The 19,752-nt window shown below is 32.1% G+C and overlaps 1 protein-coding gene across 2 annotated transcripts in view; it reads left to right on the plus strand.

Annotated features, from left to right (window-relative positions):
• LOC122520939 (zwei Ig domain protein zig-8-like) overlaps positions 1 to 19,752 on the plus strand; it is a 299,078-nt gene that overhangs the window by 170,707 nt on the left and 108,619 nt on the right. For both annotated transcript variants that reach the window (XM_043641269.1, XM_043641270.1), the window contains exon 3: positions 14,896 to 15,089. In XM_043641269.1, the coding sequence (XP_043497204.1) occupies positions 14,896 to 15,089 (194 nt within the window). The remainder of the gene's footprint in view (positions 1 to 14,895; positions 15,090 to 19,752) is intronic.

Raw genomic sequence — 19,752 nt, forward strand, 5'->3', positions numbered from 1 at the left:
TCGATTGTTGAGCGTTCTGATATTTCTCTTTTTATATTTTTTCTTTCGGTAGCAAGAATTTTACGTCTTGGCCATCGTGCGTCGAGCGTTTTGTATATCTATATATATCGGCGTATAAGCGCGGCATTTTTAAATCGAATCTTGATGCTTATGGCACGCCGTTTCTTTATTTATTGTCAAAAATAATGAACCTTGAGTAAAAAAAAATAATTAATTTTAACAGAAACTATTATTATTTAGTTGAGAGTAAAAATAATGAATTAATTTTGTGTCTCGCCATAAAATTAATTAGAATAATTAATTGATATAAATTCTTTGCCTCACAAAAATTTAAATATTTTTCCTATTAAATTATGTATTTTATAAAATTTTAAATTACTGACTTTTTGTCTCGTAAAAATTATTAGTTTATCAATTTAAATACATATTTGAAAAAGAAGAATTTTATAACCACACATAAAATTAATTCAAGATATATAGGAAAGGATATTCTAAAAACGTGGAATTTATTTTTTGTCTATACATAATTTTCATTCATTTTATTATGTTATAAGAAAACAGTAATGCATTCTGATTCATCTTCGAAGTCTTAAGAATTCTACGAAAAGATTGAACAATTACCAAGTGGTGCGTTAGCGTAAGTAGTAACATCTTCGCTTCTCGCGCTGGGTATTAACGTTCGATTCTTCGTGGGGGAATTATTTTTTTTACAAGTTTTTCTATCCTTAGGTTATATAAATTGTTTTTACATTTCCTAATTTCTAATTATATATAGAAAAAAATTGAAATTATTACAAAAAATTAAAAGCAATAAATTTTTTTACATTTTGCACAAATAAAGGAAGATTTATTACTTAAATTACAAATTTATCCTGTAAATATCATCCTAAAAAATGTCTCGTTTTGGCACGTTAAAAATTAAATTTTGTTATTTATTGGATATTATTTAATTTATAATTAGTAACTTTATTACTCGCGTAATAATGTTGATTTCTTAATAAATTTTATATCGTTAGTGCAAAATTTGAAAAAAATCTGAGGTGGGACTCACTGACCGTCTCCTTGTTAAGGATAGAAAAACTTATAAAAAAAATAATTCCCCCACGAAGAATCGAACGTTAATAACCGGCGCGAGAAGCGAAGACGTTACTACTTACGCTAACGCACCACTTGGTAATTGTTCAATCTTTTCGTAGAATTCTTAAGACTTCGAAGATGAATCAGAATGCATTACTGTTTTCTTCTAATATGATAAAAATGAATTAAAATTATGTATAGACAAAAAATAAATTCCACGTTTTTAGAATATCCTTTCCTATATATCTTGAATTAATTTTATGTGTGGTTATAAAATTCTTCTTTTTCAAATATGTATTTAATTTGATACACTAATAAATTTTTACGAGACAAAAAGTCAGTAATTTAAAATTTTATAAAATACATAATTTAATAGGAAAAATATTTAAATTTTTGTGAGGCAAAGAATTTATATCAATTAATTATTCTAATTAATTTTATGGCGAGACACAAAATTAATTCATTATTTTTACTCTCAACTAAATAATAATAGTTTCTGTTAAAATTAATTATTTTTTTTTACTCAAGGTTCATTATTTTTGACAATAAATAAAGAAACGGCGTGCCATAAGCATCAAGATTCGATTTAAAAATGCCGCGCTTATACGCCGATATATAGATATACAAAACGCTCGACGCACGATGGCCAAGACGTAAAATTCTTGCTACCGAAAGAAAAAATAAAAAGAGAAATATCAGAACGCTCAACAATCGATGGCCAAGGACAATAATACTCGTTATCGCCTAAACAAATAGAAAAGGGAAATATCGGTTTCTTCTCTCACTCTCACTTGCATTCAAGACCGAGAGTCCCGAAGATTGCCGAAGATCCTTCGTTGTGTATAAATACACACGGACGCTCGCACGCACACTAGCCCGCTCGCGTGTAAAAGCCGACTGAGAGGCGGGACTTGCTTCCCCACTCTTACAATTATTTTCCCATCTTCAATCCAATTTTATTCGCTTATTTTTGAAAATACGAAGATAACTCATAGAACATTTTTTATGTATATTTTAATTCTCTACAACTTTTGTTTGAAACTTTTTTCGATTAAATGCCTAGATTCTAAGATAAAGCCATTTTTTACCAATTTTTATCCTTTTTTACCCTTTTTCTCAAAAACGGCACCACTCAGATCAAAAAAATTAGCACCATTCGATTCAGCGTCGTCTATTTACCCTTATATCAAGTTTTCACCTTCTTTCCTGAGATCGAGGAAAACTGCTCAGTTTTCCAGTCCCGTTGACTGGACTAACAGACGAGATAGAAACTATTTGTATAGGAATTCTATGGGAATAAAGAATTCTAAAGGTGTTGATAATCTAAAGAAAAAAAAACCTAAATAAATAAGTAATATAATCTAAAAGCTTAGGTTACAGGCGATAGAAATAATTCTATAATAAATATAATAAAATAATATAATAAAATAAAATTCTAAGATATTCGGTCTCCTCAAAAGAAAGGGTCTCATGGTCGTTCCCCCTTATGTAAACACATGCAAGTTTAAATGGGTAAAATTCCGATAGCTGTGAAAGATACTCTCTCGCTAAGGCGTTACAGGCGTTAAAAGAAAGAAATATCGATGACCAATAGGGAATCTGTGATTTAATAAGAAAACGCCCTGTAGGAAAAGGAGAGTCCTTCCTCTCCCACTATATGTGGGGTATAAAACACGGACACCAGACCGGAATAAGGGCTTATTTAGAAGAGTATGCACGAGCAGTATATACACGAGAGTAATATTGAAAGTTATATAGGCTTATATAGAGAGTTACATAAAGAGTGATATACGGATAGATGCATATAAGTACGAATAATTTATAATAAGCCTGAAGTCAGGAAGTGTTTAAGTTTTAAGTGCGACGATATATATATAAAGGGGGTTTTTTTTACTGGTATTTGGTTCTATTTTCTTGTGTTTTGTTAAAATATATGATCCATATTTTGTACTACTTCGTCAAAACTGTTATTCACCCCGACCTTTAATCGAACACCAATGCTATCACAGCGCCATGGCCGTTGACGCATAAAGTAATTCGATATATCTCCTTTATATTTAGTGTGGACTGATATCTATATTTTAATATTTTTTCTATTCTTTATTATATATAATATAATATTATTATTATTTTTTTTTATAATATAATAATTATTATTATTTTTCTTTTAAGTTATTTTTGAGGTTATTGAGGTTATGTTCGTTTTGGTACGCCAAAGAAGTATGACTTCTTACGTGCGTAGATAAGTGCACACACTCGTTTTTGCATTTATGAGTGTGTTATGTTGATTTGCATTTGTTTCTTCATTTACTGTCCTCCGAGCGCGTACTGAAATTCCTGACAAACATTTCACAATTTTCTCGGTAAAGATCATCTAATGGTCAACATGTTGATCATCGTTGGATTTGTTTTTTTATAGGCTATAAGAATATTCTAGTATAAGTATGCAGTCCCATTTAAAAAAAATACGATGACCTTGATATCTTAAAAAAAATGACCATGGAAAAGAATTCGACCTTTCACTATATCGGTACCTTCAAACAGAATATTTTTTTCCTCTGACATTTTTTTCTATCCTACGAATTAAACGAGATATTTTAAGTGGTCGAATTAGGCGAAAGACCCTCTATAAAATTAGATAAGTATAAGATAAGATTTATCATGTATGATAAATATGTAGTATGATTAAAACGCTTATGATCAAAATTATAAATTATTGAAACTTCTTTAAAATATTTTTCAAAGTTAATAAATACACTGAAAAATTATTTTTATCGAATTTTTTAATTGATCGTTTTAAATGTTCAATTTTTACAAATTTGTAAGTATGAGAGGCGGAAAAGAATTAAACGAGAATGAAAGAAAACAGATTCTCGAATTAAAAAGCGACAGCTATCGGTAAAGTTATCAAATGAAATAAAAAGTGGTCGGAAGGAATATATTATTTCCTAAAAAAATATTGAACACAATGGTAGAAAATTAATAATCTGTCGTTATAATTATCCATCCGTAATAAGCGAATTACGTTGCGTATAGCTTTTTCCTCATTGTTAACAACAAACATAATGGAAAATGTATTATTAATACTAGTATTTTAAGTTTATCGAGTTGTACCATCGTCAAAAAAATATAAAGAGACTAGAATTTAAGAAAAAAAAACAAACTTCGTTAATGACAAAACAAAGTAAAACGTTTATGTTTTGCAAAAAAAAAGTTTATTGGAAAAATAAATGGAGAAGAGTACTATTTTCAGTGAGCCGATAAAAAATGTAATCTGGGTGGTGTTGTGTTAACATTAGTATATACTACATTTGTGCGCGTTTTGTTTGAAGAGCGGGGCTGGGAGGGTGGACAGGGTGTTGTTCTCTATTTATTTAATTCTATAATTGTAAGTAAATATCTTGAAACGATCGCAACTGCGACGAATTCTTTGGAATATCTTACAATTTATTCTTTACATGAGTCTTAAGTATGGATAGATCACAGTATCACAAGACCTTCGTAGATGTTTATTTAAGAGAAAGTTTATCTGTCGCTATATTTTAAGTTCATAAGAACTATCGCAGCGAAGGAATTCCGAAAAAATATTGAAAGATAGGCTAGCTAACAGAATCAAGTAATTATTCAGTGTAATATGAAAGACCAAGAGAAGAACAGCTAAAATTCGTAACAGAATAAAAGAATATATCATTAATTATTAGTAATCGAGCTCGTGTTTTTTTGATAGTACTCCTTTCGCCCTTACAACGTAGAAGCTTGGAAGAATAAAATCTTATAATCACAAGCAATTTAGAAAGTGCTTGCACGTGTGCGTTTATAATACGAAAATTGAAGGATCCTTACATGACAGTACGAACATATAAATGGTTTTGATGGGTTTAAACAAATTAATGATATATAGGATTATTAACATTTTGTTAAAAACAAAATAAAATAAATCATTCTATCGTTAATTTTAAATCGTTTTTAACTACGATGTAATATTTAAACTCGTTGGACATAGGCTGTCAGAAACAGTCAGCCTCTTGATCCACCATTTCAGCGTCTTTTTCTCTATCATTCGTCTTGAAAATTTCTGAGACAGTTCTGACGTTAAAAAGGAAGAATGAAAGGACGGAGAAAAAAGAAAGAGAAGAATAAGAGACCTTTCGAAGACGATTTCAAGGAACAATACGTGGTGAATGCGGCGTGACTTCGTTGAAGGAGAAAAGAAAGGGTAAGGAGAGTGTAGAGAGAAAAAAGTTAACGCGAGGATTACGGCAGGGAGGAGGAAAAGGAAAGAGATAAAAAAAGATAAAGAAAAGGAAGAGGAAGGGGAGGGGGAAACTTAAAGATCTAGAAAGGCAAGGAGCGGGAAAAATCGTCTTCTTGGCTTCCACCACGGAAAAATTAACTGAATTGGCCGCGCACGAGTGGCCTCTTCCAACGTAGCGACGAGATAAAGAATAAGGATAAGAGAAAGAGAGAGAGAGAGAGACGGACAGAAGAGTCGAGAAGATTTTCGTGAGACGAAAGCTACGCTTTTCAGAAAGAACGTTTCTAAATAGAGACCGTCAAGAACCTGCACGAACCATAAATTTGTGTCCTCCGGGTACCACCTTTTCTCGTCTTCTTCTTCTTCTTCTTCTTTTTCTTCTTCTTCTTCTTTCTCTTTTCTCTTCTTTTCTCTTTATTTCCTCTTTTTCCTCAGTAATATATGTAAATAACACGGTCGTTCCTTCCGAACCGTCAAACCACGTCTACGCTCTTTGTGTGAGTAGAAAACACGCGAGATCGTCCACCGGATGCTGACCGACCTTTTTATTTCCTACATTTTTAAATCTACATTCTCAAAATTTTTTAATATTTCATTTTTAACATATCACGAGAAAAATCATAAGGATATAAAAAAAGCATTAAATACAGCGTTACAATTTTAATGAGTAAATTTCGAATGAAAATTGAATTCTTCAATAGTTTGTGTCAGTATAATTTCGAGACTGTCATTCGTTAGATCATGAAATAGGAAAATAATAAGAAAATAAATATACTTAAAAATAGAGAAGATAATAAGAATACACGGAATATTTTTGATTGACGACCAAACGGCAGATATAAGAGTATCATTTGATCGTTGAACTGTTTATATTAGCTCGCAATGCAGATCAATTTTATATCTGTGAAATATAAAAATATCCAAACATATGCCAGTAAAGTAATTTCAACTTTACAATCAGTGTATAAAACTGAGGATCTTGCAAAGCCCCAAAAGAAGAAGAAAAATTAATAATTATATCTCATTGATTCTTATTTTCCCCCTTTTGTCAGGTTCTTATCGTTCATTTTTTTATAGCTATTATTTTGCCGACGAATATGTTGATATTTTATCTTTCGTGGAAAGAATCACGAGTTAGTATTGAAATGTGAATAACTAAAATATAATGAGCACAATACTATAAATAAATGTGATTCATTGCCATTAAATAGGCACTTGTTGGGGAGCGTATAAATGTAGCTATTTTGATATCCGTGTCTATAACGATATCATTCGAAAGTTATATTTCACTCGTTTTATCGTAATCACAAGTACCGTTTAATTTTCATTAGCAAATTGTCCCATACACTCAACTCATCGTTAACCTACTGAAAATTTCTAACTATCTATAAATATCGTTACCATTTTCCTCCGGAAACCTATCGGAGTTTTAGTAAAAGTTACAACATCGTTCGTTTACGAAATCCCGTTTTGGAAATTATTTCTATGCGAGATGAAGCTCAACTTTGTAAGTTGATTTTAAGCTTCAACCCTATAGGTCCACTCTCAACCTTTTTTAGTTATTTTATTGAATTATTTATTTAATTCTACTTTCGTTCGGTTTCTGTTTCATTTTTGCTCTTTTCAAACGTCTAATTAAAATCAAACTGTTATCTTATATATCATCATTTAAATATTTCTATTTTAACTTATCATGCACTGAGTTTTGGCGTGAAATTTGGAAAGATATTATTACAGAAATACTATTTGATTTATGATATATATAATACGTATCATATACCTGTGATCTTTGTTAGTACTTCTTATCTCCTTCTCTTTTTTTAACGAACATATTTTATAAAGAACAGCATCATTTCTTTCACCTTACAAACTTTCTCAATGTTATTAACATTTTTTATTATAATGAATTACTTTTATTTTGTAAAATTACATTAAAAAGTTGTCAAATTTTAAACGTCACACTTATTTGAACTTTATCATTATTATGTTAATTCAAAGTTTTTAATTATTATTTAATCGTTTAGTTATATATCTTTCCTTCTGAATGAATCTTCGTTAACATTATTATTTCTCGGTAGAGATAGGTACGTTATCTTCCTACCCGTGTGCGAATATTATCTTTTGTAAACCTTGCGCTATAAAATACAGCATAAATTAACCATGAATTACGTCCTCCCCAGTATGTCGGTAGGTATAATAATAATTCCCTCGCGTAGAATATGCTTAACTTTCCGTACTTTGCGTTTAAACAATCTTTACTAAAAAATAAGGTAAATAATGAATTTGTTAAGCGAGTGGTATAAGTTAAATAAGAATCCTTCCCTATGCTTTCCATAACGCGAAATCAACTTAAATTAAATTTCCATTGCAAATGTCATTTAACCAATTTATGCCAGTTTTGTTGAAAGGATGAAAGTGATAACGTAAGGATAGTGATAACGTTGAAGATTTTTTGTTCCCTAATAATAAGAAGAGGAAGAAAAAGAAAACACGAAACCAAAGGAAACCGATCAATTTAATCTAATATAAAATAAATAGTCTCTAGTAATAATGATGCTCGTATATTAATCGTGTGTCTTTGACGATTTTTAGATTATTACTATTAATAGAGCAAATTATCTCCAAACGATAACGAGAGATTATTATTAATATTTACGATTAAAGTTGAGTACTCATTAGATTAATGACTCCTTGAAAGCGCGTACATTGTCTCTCATTCTCGTAGCATTATTTTATATTATTATAGATTAACTTGAACACCCTTATACGATGAAAATTTAATGGACCATACTGAATTTCCATTTTATTCGAGATCTTCCATCAAGTATATTTTATTTTGTAACGTCAGCTTGAAAAATAAAAGAAAAATAATATATCTATATAGATAGGTATCTTTTAAATGAAAATGACCAGGGACTGTTTTAAATTAATAAAAAAAAGAAATATTCAAATATGTTAATATATTACCCGAGACATAAGTTTGTCCTTCAAATATTCTACGTAGAAATAAATAATTAGAATATCAGTTATAGCCTGTAAACGAGGAAGCTTTGATTGGATCTTAATTAATATTTATTATTCGAAACAATCGCATAAGTTTTTCAAGAAGATCTCTTTCTCTTCGTACACTTTCTTAAATACTAAACTAATATTGGAAAGGTGATAAGAGCTACCCACGTAAATTTTATGTTACACAATAATTTATTAGTTTCTGCAAAACTGCTGACGTTATAATTGACTCGTTTAACAAATTTCTCCAACAATTTACTGCATATCAGATAAATTAAAAAATATTAGGAGTATTTCATGCTGGCATTCTTTCCTCACATCGTATATTTCAACTTTGGATAATATTTTCTATAAACGAACAAATATTTGTTTTCGAAACAACTCCCTCCCTCCACTCTCCCTCCTCTGTCTCTCTTTTCGCGTTACTTTCATTATTATATTTTTATAGTACATTGAGAATCTATATCTGATCGTAAAAGTTTTCTACGAAAAATGATAGAAGGAAAAGTTAGTTAACAAAGACGATGTAGTAGCACGGCTCGCATCGATCCGAATATAAAAATTAATCCAACCGAAGAGTATGGCAAATCGATTCCTTAATAAATCGTGTGCGGAGGATCATAAATAATCTGACCGTTTCTGTTCGACGCGAGAGATACCGGCCGAATGACACGACAAAGAAATATGATAGCTAACAGTCGAGCTTATTTATCGACGAAACCGACTCTAAATGGCAGCCTATCTTCTGTCTTCCATCTTTCTCTCATTGTTTTTTCCTATTTTTGAAAATCTTCCGAATCTGTTCTATTTTAAAATAAAACAATTTATATGTACTTCGTATAATATCATCATGAGCTCATTAATTTATCATGATTGGTGCATATTATTCATCAGTATTTATATTTAATAGTTACTCGATCAAATATTTAATATTTCAGAGAGACTCCATTTTTCATTGTTATTTAAATTATTGTTATTTATTAGATCGGATTTGTTAACATTTTTAGTCAGTATTTTAAATAAATGGTCAATATTTGTATTAAAGTTTACACCGATCAATATAAAAACTGTCAGTATTATAAATATTCAAATTTACTGACAATTTATTTTACACGAAAAATATTAAACGAATAAATAGAAGTATAATAAAAAGAAAATATATATTTAATAGATTTTCCTTTGTATCTTTTATTGATATTTGAACTATTGTATTGTATTATTCTGTACTGATACTTTCTGAAAGAAAATTACTTGATTCTTTTTTGTTAGGGTGAAAAGTGAAAAGAAAAAGCAAGGAAAGTAATCGTTTATACAATTTCAACGATAACAGAGAATTAAATGAACCGTTTTGTAGAAGTTAACATGTACAAAAAATTGCCTGTACAATAAAAGACATTGATGATAGTCGATTGTCTTTGTAAAAAGGAATATTTCTAAAATAAAAAAATATTTATAATATATATAAATATTTAAATATTTATATATTTTCTATAATAATATTTTCTAACTAATTTTATATATTTTCTATATAATTTTTAAACTGAAACGTTATCAACGATCAATTTTAACGGACTCTTTTTTTCTTTTTGCGTTAATCGCGCCAGCGAACCAACGATTTAATTCTTCGTAGAAAATACGATCTCTCAAGGATCTTTCTTTCATTTCAGATTCTTTCCTTATTACTTTCAAGCGTTTCCAACTTTTAAAAAGAACCAAAACTCGCTTCGACTCCTTTCCCCCTTTTTTTCAATCCATTGTGAAAATGTATTTGGCGAAAAAATAAGGAAGAAGAAGAAGAAAATTAATTTTTTTTCGATGACAAAAAATATAATTGAACGAACGTTCCAAATAACAATCTTGTTATACGATTTTTTATTCCCATTTTCCTTTCTTCCATTCGTTGTAAAAAAAATATTTCACGCGAGAAAAGAAAACGAAAATTAACTTTTTTCCTTGACAAAAAAGAATATAATTAAACGAACGTTCCAAATAACAATCACGTTAAACGATTTTTCTCAGCGATTCGAAAATATTTTTATACTTCTCCAAATGAAAAGAAGAAAAAAAAAAGGAAAAAAGAAAAGTTTCGAAAATCCATTGGACTTTCAATCGTCGATAATACAATTTTTTTAATTATCTAAAAGAAAGAACAGTGCAGCATAGGAATCCCAGAAAGAGAGCATTAAAATCGATGACTCATTTAGTACTCTCGGTCGCAAATAGAGAGACTCTCTAATAATGGGTAAACTTTGTCGTCTAACATTGTAACATAATCTGGGTAGCCGGTGCAGAGCGAGCCATCGGAATTGCAACGCGCCAGAGACTACTAATGCCCCGACCAATTTACTTATCGGAGATTGGGGCTGATCCAAAGTTTCATGCAGTCGAATTTCTCTCTCTCTTCCCTTTCCTTTTCCTATTTCTCTATCTCTCTATCTCTCTTTCATTTCTCGTCGACCAGCCTTTTCCACGCTCTTGTAGAGTCCTGTTTTTACACACTTCCTACAAGATTTACTTCGAAGGAAAGAGAAAGATAGATAGTTAGAAGAAGAGAAAGAGAGAGAGAGACAGACAAACACACACACACACACACACATACACACACTGTAAAAGAGAAAAAAGAAAGAGAAGAAACTGTACCTCAGAGACGTTTAAGCAAAAGTTGTGAATTTGAATTTTAAAACAGGTAAGTCCCGTCTCTTTCTAGTCTTTTCGAGTGATAGTACGCTGGGGTGGAGAGAGAAAGAAGAGAGAGATTGAAAGATAACCATTTTCTATCTCCTTCTATCTAATCTCTTCTTTTCCATGGTAGTTCATTCTTCATCATAGTCTCACTTTCTCTCTCCTTCGTTCGTGGTGTTTCTTCTTTCTTTTCTTACCCTCTTCCTTCCTTCCTTCCTTCCTTCCTTTCTTCCTTCCTTCCTTCCTTCCTTCCTTTTTTCCTTCCACCTTGCACCATTCGTCGTAGATATTTTACGAGGTGGTTTCGACTCGCGAAGCGTAAAGTCTGAAAATTTAGGAGAGATTCTCCTCGCCTGGATGCTTTCAAACGACCAGTCCATCGAGACATCCACGTGCAAACCCTTTCGTAGGTCGTGCCTTCTTATCACTCTTCGTCTTTCCGTTGTGATCTGAATAGAAAATAGCTTTAAAAGATCTAAAGTTGTTCGGTGAAAACGATGGTCGAGTGGTAGAAAAGCAAAGAGATGCAATCGTATTTTTCGAGAAAATGTCCCATCGATTGAACACTCTTAGGACCAATGTCCTCCTCATATCTGTCGATAGTTCACGACGTTTATATTATTATAATTTGTTATTATTATTATTATTATTATTCTCGTATAAATGTGTGTGATCTTTGTTAATTAGATACTTTTATATTCATTAACAGGATGCATACATTACATAGTTCGCAAAATTGTTAGGAATAATTGAAATTTACATGGAAACGAAAAGTGAGTTGGTTAATTATTATTTTTCGTCGTTATTCCAGTGAAAAAAGAAAAACAAAGTGTAATTAAAAATTTCTATCAAGATCTTATTCATCCATTTGCCCGTTCAATTCTCAATTCAATTAATTTTGCAATATACGTTATTGTTTGAAATAAATACGAGTTTATGTTTCGCATTAAAAAAAAAAAAAAATAAAAAATAAAAAGCAAATTAGAAAACATTGAAACGTCAGGAATAGAAAGTTTTTAGGATATATTTATATATATAAAAATAGAACGTATGTACTATAAAGGAACATTAAATGAGTAGCAAAGCGAATTAAAGTCCAGAACATTTTGCGAAAATGCAACGATAAAATCCTATGGGTGGTGTAGCAAGAAAACTACGAAAAACGTCATCGTCGACTATCGCGGTAAAGTAACAAAGCTTAAGGCTCGAAAAGCTCCAACGATATGGCAGAAAAGTGGTAAGGAAATTTCCACGAATAAAGGAACAAATGGAAAAGGGTTTTCAGAGGACGTCTTGGGAAAGCAAATCGTTCTCGGAGATGAGAGTTTAGGCAAACTGTTTAGCTATATTCACGCAAACGATCGTACTTACTTTCGTGATTTCTTTTTCTTCCTTTAATTTTATTACATATATTATTTCTTATAAATAAATAAAATTCGTAATATTCTTTAAATATTTAACAATTAAAATATACTACGTTGATATTTTGTTTTACATATTTCTATTTATCATTCATTTCGTTTTTATATTTTTCGTATTAGATTTATATGTCATTCATATTTAAAGATCACTCTTTATCATTAATTAAGAGTTCTTAGTTTTCGAATGTCAAGTGTGAAATGAGATGATATTAAAGATAGTTTTATAAAGCCTAGAAAGAAAAAGAAATATAAAGAGAGAAAAAGAGAGTGTGAGAGAGTGAGAGAGAGAGAGAAAGAGAAAGAAGAAAAGAGAAGGTAATATATCATAAGCCAGTATGACGTTAATTCCGACATCGATATAACCGAGTTTCGCTCTCTATATAAACTCTCTGGGGTGGTCGACGTGTCACTGGCTGGGAGGCAATCTCCAGCGTTAAAACGATACATAATACTACGCGATTGTGCAGAATATCTGCAAGAACGAAGTTTCTTCCTTTTAGCTAACCCTCCTTCACTCCCCTATGAAAGTTATACGGGGATGCAGACTCTCGCTTCGCCGACTGGCTATACTCTGAAACTTTGCCGTAACGGAAGAGATCCGTCAATGAAGCGAATGAGAGTAAGAGAGAGAGAGAGAGAGAGAGAGAGAGAGAGAAGATAGAGGATAAAACGAGGATAAAAACATGGACATTTATCACCTGGACTACGAAGCTCCGGGCTACTTGAGTGACATTTTAATCGAATGTACATACACACACTCATATACACGAATGCTTCTACTAACCGAACCTCTCCCACCTTCCCACCCATCACTCTATTTCTCGTTTTCTTTTTTTATTATATAAAAAAAGTGCATTACCAAGTGCAGGGAGTCGCGTGTTCCCTCTTTTGTGCTAACAGCAAAACGTTATTCCGGCCGTTTCGAGCTCTCGCAAATCATCGTGATAATAAGAAAGAGAATGTCTCTATAAAGCCGCAGTGATAGCGTCGTCGGAAAGATATTTCTTTTTTCTTATTAAGAAACTACTCCTTTTCTTACTATTAAAGCAAGTATACAAACCAGCAGCCTATCTTTGACAAACGAATGAAAGAGAAAGAAAAAATGAGAGAGAGAGAGAGAGAGAGAGAGAGAGTAATACATCGTACACTCACACGCAAGTATAGCCGACGAATAACAAAGCACAAAAGCCTCGTTGAAATTATCGCATACCCGTTCTTTTTCCTTCTCTTCTTTCTATTCTTCTTTTTCTTCTTCTTCTTCTTTTGCATCTATTTTTTACCGAAACACACGTATATATAAATGGAAACATGCAGTGCACGCACCGTCAACTCGCAATCCACGTTTCATTGATTACATTCTAATTGTTCACTCGAGCTTTATTTCACTCGAACTAGTTTTTTCACTTCCCCTTCACCCCCGTTTCTCTCTCTCACTCTCTTTCTTTTTTTTCTATTTTTTTTCTTGTTTTTACTTTTATCCTCCCGACCCCTCGCATTTGTCGTCGTGTCGTTACTTCCCTTACAGACACTTGCCTGCCCGATCCTTCCTTGAACCAACTAGTTTTTTCTTTTTCTTTTTCTTTTTCTTTTTTTTTGACAAGGGAGGGGGCTGGAGAGGATTGTTTTGTTTTTCTTTTTTATTTTATTTTCCCACTCGACTATACTTCTTCGGACTTCGTCGTTAAACTTTCGTGTTCCGTGCTCTATTCCGAAGAGAAACGAGGAGAAATACAATTTTCCACTTAAACAAAAAAAGAAAAAGAGAGAGAAAGTGTAAAGGAGAAAAAAAAGAAGGAAGAAAAGAAAGAGAGAAGAATAAACAACTACAAACAACAACGAAATACCAAGAGATCCTTTTCTTTTTCGCAATTATATATAGGAAACAAATGCTTGCCCCATCGTCCAGCTCGAACTGTTATGTTGTATAATTCGCGTTACACGTTCGGAGCTTTTCGCGATACATATCTCGTCGTTCGTCTCTCGTTTCTTGTTTCTCGTTTCTCGTTTCTCTTTTTCATGGAACACCCTGCGGGACTCTCGTGCTAATTTGCGATCGCATTCGCTCGGTAATCGTTGGATCGTTCATTGACACGCAAAAGCTTTCGAATCGAAAATTTTTCAAATATTTTTCTACCCTCGAGTCTCGAACGTTTTCGAAATGTGAACAACGCGCAGTGTGCATTCCATTCTCCGATGACGTTCAGTGAAATGAGATACCAACTGTTATGGTTTACCGTCAACGTTTTGTTCCATTTACTATCTCTCTCTTTCCTTCTCCCCCTCTCTCTCTCTTTCTCTCTTCCCCTTACTCATTCGTTATTTATATTTGTAAACATTATAAAAAATAAAAAGTAATGTAAAAATAGAATAGATAAATTTAAAACAAACGATGATCATTTGTTTGATGAAACTAATTGTATTTTTTTTCGTTTCTCCCCTATACTGTTGCAGGTGTTCATTGTCAGAGTATGTTGCATGGTAGTAGTGGAAAAAACGGTGGTGATAGCAGCTACCAGCAAAACAGTTTAGAAGACTCATCACGTTCCGGCCCGTATTTCGACAAGTCGGCCTCCAAGAACGTGACGGCGCTTCTAGGAAAGACGACGTACCTCAATTGTCGTGTAAAAAACTTGGGCAACAAAACGGTGAGTTTTATAGTCGGCGAGTAGTAACCTAGAACAGGTAGTAATATAGATATGCTCGTAAAAGATATGTATGACATATATATATGTCATGTTATTTGAAACTTTTGTAAAGAATATTTTCGTAGTCTGTTTATTGTTTGAATTATTTTAGGATTTTATTCACACGTATTACAAGATAACAAGAAGATAAACGTAGAAGAAGACGGCTTCTATTGTTTCCAATTAGAAATTTGTCAAACATCTCAAACACGTAAAATAATAATTAGAATTGCTCGCGTCAAACGGGTCGTACGGTATTGCGGGGAGAACATCCTCCTGCAATAATTAACCCCTTGAGCAGTAGAAACGTACATTTACGTCATACCTTAACCGGCTTGCTGCAGTAGGAACTTGTACGTATATCTACACATAAATTTGAAATTTTGCGCAGAAGCAGTACTGCCATTAATGTATGTTTAATCATACTATTTTGACAGATTACTATTTGCTTATTCGCCTGCTCCAGATATACATATATATATAATATCACCCCCATAGTTCAATGTCATTTTCTCAATATATCTAAATATAATATATCTAAATCCATATATTGAATATATCTAAAAATCCACATATTGACTACTACCAAAAGAAACAATTGTTGTCCGAAGAAAAAAAAAAGAAGAAAAAAATACAAAGAAGAAAAGACTCATCCACGTTCCGGTGTGTATTTCGACAAGTCGGCCTCAAAGGTACTATGAAAACTCACTACTCAAAGGATTAATATCACATACTCTCTCATTCCTAACCCTTCGTGTACCTTTTTGACTGAAATAAGAACGACGCGAGAGAGGAAAATCCATTCTTTGAAATGACGCAAGCAAAGCACACGGATTACGAAGGGAAGAGAAACGTAGTGCGGGAAGTTACGAAAGAGAAATTATAATCGACGTTGGAGAAAAAAGAAAAAGGATGGGAGAGAAAGAGAGAGAGAGAGAGAGAGAGAGAGAGAGAGAAAGGAAAGTGTATAAAAAAGAAAAAAGAAAAAAGCAGGGAAGATAGAAAGAAATAGAAGAAAAAAGAAAAAGGGTAGGTGAAGTCGGGGTGACATGTCCATTATGAGAAGCATATACACGTAAATGTTCATCTTCCTGTATATTTTTTCTCCCTCTTCCTACCTACCTCCCTCCCGTCCTCTCTCTCTCTCTCTCTCTCTCTCTCGTTCTCCTAACTCTACTTTTTCTCTCGTGGCAGCACCGAACGCTTTGCAAAATATCGAGTGTCAATATTTTAAGCGACACAATGGAGAAAGGGAGAACGACTGGCTGTCTCGAGCGAAACCATAGGGGGTGCATCATCGCGAAAGTGCACTCGGTCCCTACTAAACCCCTCGACTTTCGATTCCAACCCTTCTGCTACTCGACAGTGCCATCGAACGAAGGTACAGGTGCTTTCAATATATAATGTTTGTCCGTTGTGGATCTTGGACAATTATTGTCGCATGTTGCCACACGTTTGAAAGAGAGAAAGACTTTATATTCTTCCTCTCTCTCTCCCTCTCTCTCTCTCTCTTTGTCTCTCTTTCTTTCTCTTTCTCTCTCCTTGTTTTCATGTTTCGAGTAAAAAAAGCTAATGAATAAATGATGAAAAAAACCCACGGTACCTGCCGTGCGTAGATTTTTACTGAAATGTTAATATTACAAAAGTTATACGTATGTACATATTATATTGGGTTGGCAAGAAAGTAATTTCGGATTTTTAGTGTGAAATAAAACTCAAATTTTCTATACAAAAAATGAACTTTAATCAGTCAAATATCTTCCATTCTGTTCGATGACCTTTTGCAATCTTTCTGATAACTTCATTATCCTGCGCTCATAGAATTTCTGGTCCTTAATAGCAAAGAACTCAACTAAGTGAGATTTGAGGTCATCGTTATTACCGAAATTTTAACCCTTTAAGAAGTTTTGTAAACTTCGGAATAAATGATAATTCGATGGTGCAAGGTCGGGGCTGTATGAAGGATGCGACATCACTTCCCAACCAAGCTCCAATAGTTTCGTACGTGTTGCTAAAGATGTGTGAGGCCTCGCATTGTCGTGGTGGAACTCGATTCCTTTGCAATTTGCAAATTTTGGCCTTTACTCTTTTGATTGCTTTCTCCGATTTCATAAGTTGTTAGCAGTAAACATCTGAGTTGATCGTTCGGTTGTTTGGAAGCACCTCAAAATACACAACACCCTTGTAATCCCACCAGACTGACAGCATGATCTTTTTTTGATGCGACTCAGCTTTTGATATGGTTTGTGCTGGTTCATTATGTTTGGACCATGATCTTTTTCGATTAACTTTATTGTAGACAATCCATTTTTCATCGCCAGTGATAATTCGTTTCAAAAAAGGTCGATTGCATTACGTTTGAAATGCGTATCACAAAATTTTTAAACCAATTCTGACAAGTGCGTTCTGTTAAACAATCAACACCATAAATTTCACATATCTCTTTGAGAGCCTCAGCCGCTTTCTTGCCTTTATGAAAATAAAAAAGTAAAATGTGTCGAAAATGCTTATTTTTGTACTCCATGTTAAAACTGACAGTAAACAGACAGTTGTAAACAAAATTACGCGAAATTGGTTTCTATAGCGACCTAAAGGTATCGACTACCAAATCTTAAAAGACAAAAAATTTTAACATTGAAAGAAAAATAACGAAACAAGCATAACGCTAACAACTGGTGCAAACCGAAATTACTTTCTTGCCCACCTAATATAACGTTTTTCGTGTTTCACTAGTTACAAATTCTCTTGTAATATTTTTTACATACATATTTAAAAGTATGATATGATTAATTACAAAATTGTTATTTCATAAAAATATAAAAATAAAAATTCATAAAAATTCATTGCAGTGTTTAATTGATTTTTAAGTTGTTTCACTCGTTTCAATTTTATAAAGTTAAAACTTGTGATAACGTAGGACACTTTAAAAGTTACTTAAACTGAAATAGATAAACAGAAACGACCAAGTATTGCAAAATATGATTGAAGTAGGTACTATAGTTGCTACACTATCTCGTGTCTTGCAGTTATCTCGAATTTGTCTTACTTTAGGCGCATACGACATTAACGACAACAATAAATCTCTTACCTGACACGAGGTAAAATACTAGATTTCAGCTGATAAAAAGCGATTTCTCAAGACCTATCTAATCTTAAAGTTAAATCGTATATTATACAAGTGGAAAATAAGAAAAAAAATAATATTATTGTACTTATCTCTTGTGTAATTAGATTTCTGTGATTCTTTTATCTGTTTTTTTATCTTTATTAGTTTATTCAATATGAAAAATATAAAGTCGAGTCGACTCTTCGTTAAATTTAATGACAGATCATATTTCGTTATTTTGTTCGATTTGCTAACAAACTGGAAATTTTAATTTTTCAAATTATAAGAGATTTTATTTATCATCGTTGAGAAATCGATCGATAAATATCGTTCACAAATAATTTTGATCTAGCAATATCGAAATAATATTTCGTCGTCTTTTCTGACGGGATGATATCTCGCGTATCGATTGGATACAAACGTTGAAAGGAGCACGTGGACGGAAAAAGAGAAATATAGATGAATGTAGATAGAGATAGAAAGAAAGACAGACAAAGAAAGATAGAAAGAAATAGCAAGAAAATAAGAAGAAGGAAGAAAAGTCGATTCACATGCGGATAACCGAACACTTTTCGATCTCGAGTGCTCTTCGAAAAGGAAAATACGCAAAAAGAGTTTTATCTTCAATAAGCTTATTTTGCTTAACGCATACATAAATCGAAAAAATGGATTCTTTCTTTGACTCTTACATTTCACTCGAGTGTATCTAATCCGATTTTAGTGTTCAATGATGGAATCAATAGTAAAACTCTTTTAACTAAATCTCTTTAAAAAATCACAACAGAGCAGAGATCATCTCCTTCGAATACAAATAATTAGATTTAAAAACATGTAGAAATATAATACTTTCTTTAATTTTATGAAAATTCATTGGAGTGAAATTGATGAGTCTAAATCGCATAAATTCTCTTCATATTAAAATTGACTTTGTCGAGCTACAAGTATTTGAAGTGTTTTAACTGATTTCTATAAGTACAAGGCAATGATGTCTAACAAAAGTAACTTGATGAAATATTATCATCCAAAACTGTTTTTTAATCATACTTAATTAAATTATTTTATATGAACACGTTAGAAAACCCTATAGAAAAATATTTTTAAATTGTTAAAATCGTAAAAGAATAAATATGACACTGAAAATAAAATATTTTTTCAAAATGTATAAAAATATATACTAGGCTTTTGTTTTGCATTCACAAAATTTGTGTGTAGGAAGTATTTAAAAGAAATTATCGAGTAACTTTATAATTCATTAACAATATTATATTAAAAATTCTAAACAGATATGTTTGCTTTAAAAAAAAAATAGTAAGAGGAAAAGGGTTCGAAAATAAAGATGATCGAAATTTAGTTACTGTAAATTTGTAGGAAGAGATCCATTAATAAAAATTCGTTCAGGTTTAGCGATTATACCTTCCTAATACTTCGAATGAAAGCACCAAATACAAAATTAAAAGCCGTATTGGGATACTCGTTGCCTCGAAGGCTGAACGACGTGACAGGCATGAAGATCGAAAG

Source organism: Polistes fuscatus, unplaced genomic scaffold, assembly GCF_010416935.1.
Source record: "Polistes fuscatus isolate 324 unplaced genomic scaffold, CU_Pfus_HIC Scaffold4, whole genome shotgun sequence".
Taxonomy (NCBI): Eukaryota; Metazoa; Arthropoda; class Insecta; order Hymenoptera; family Vespidae; genus Polistes; species Polistes fuscatus.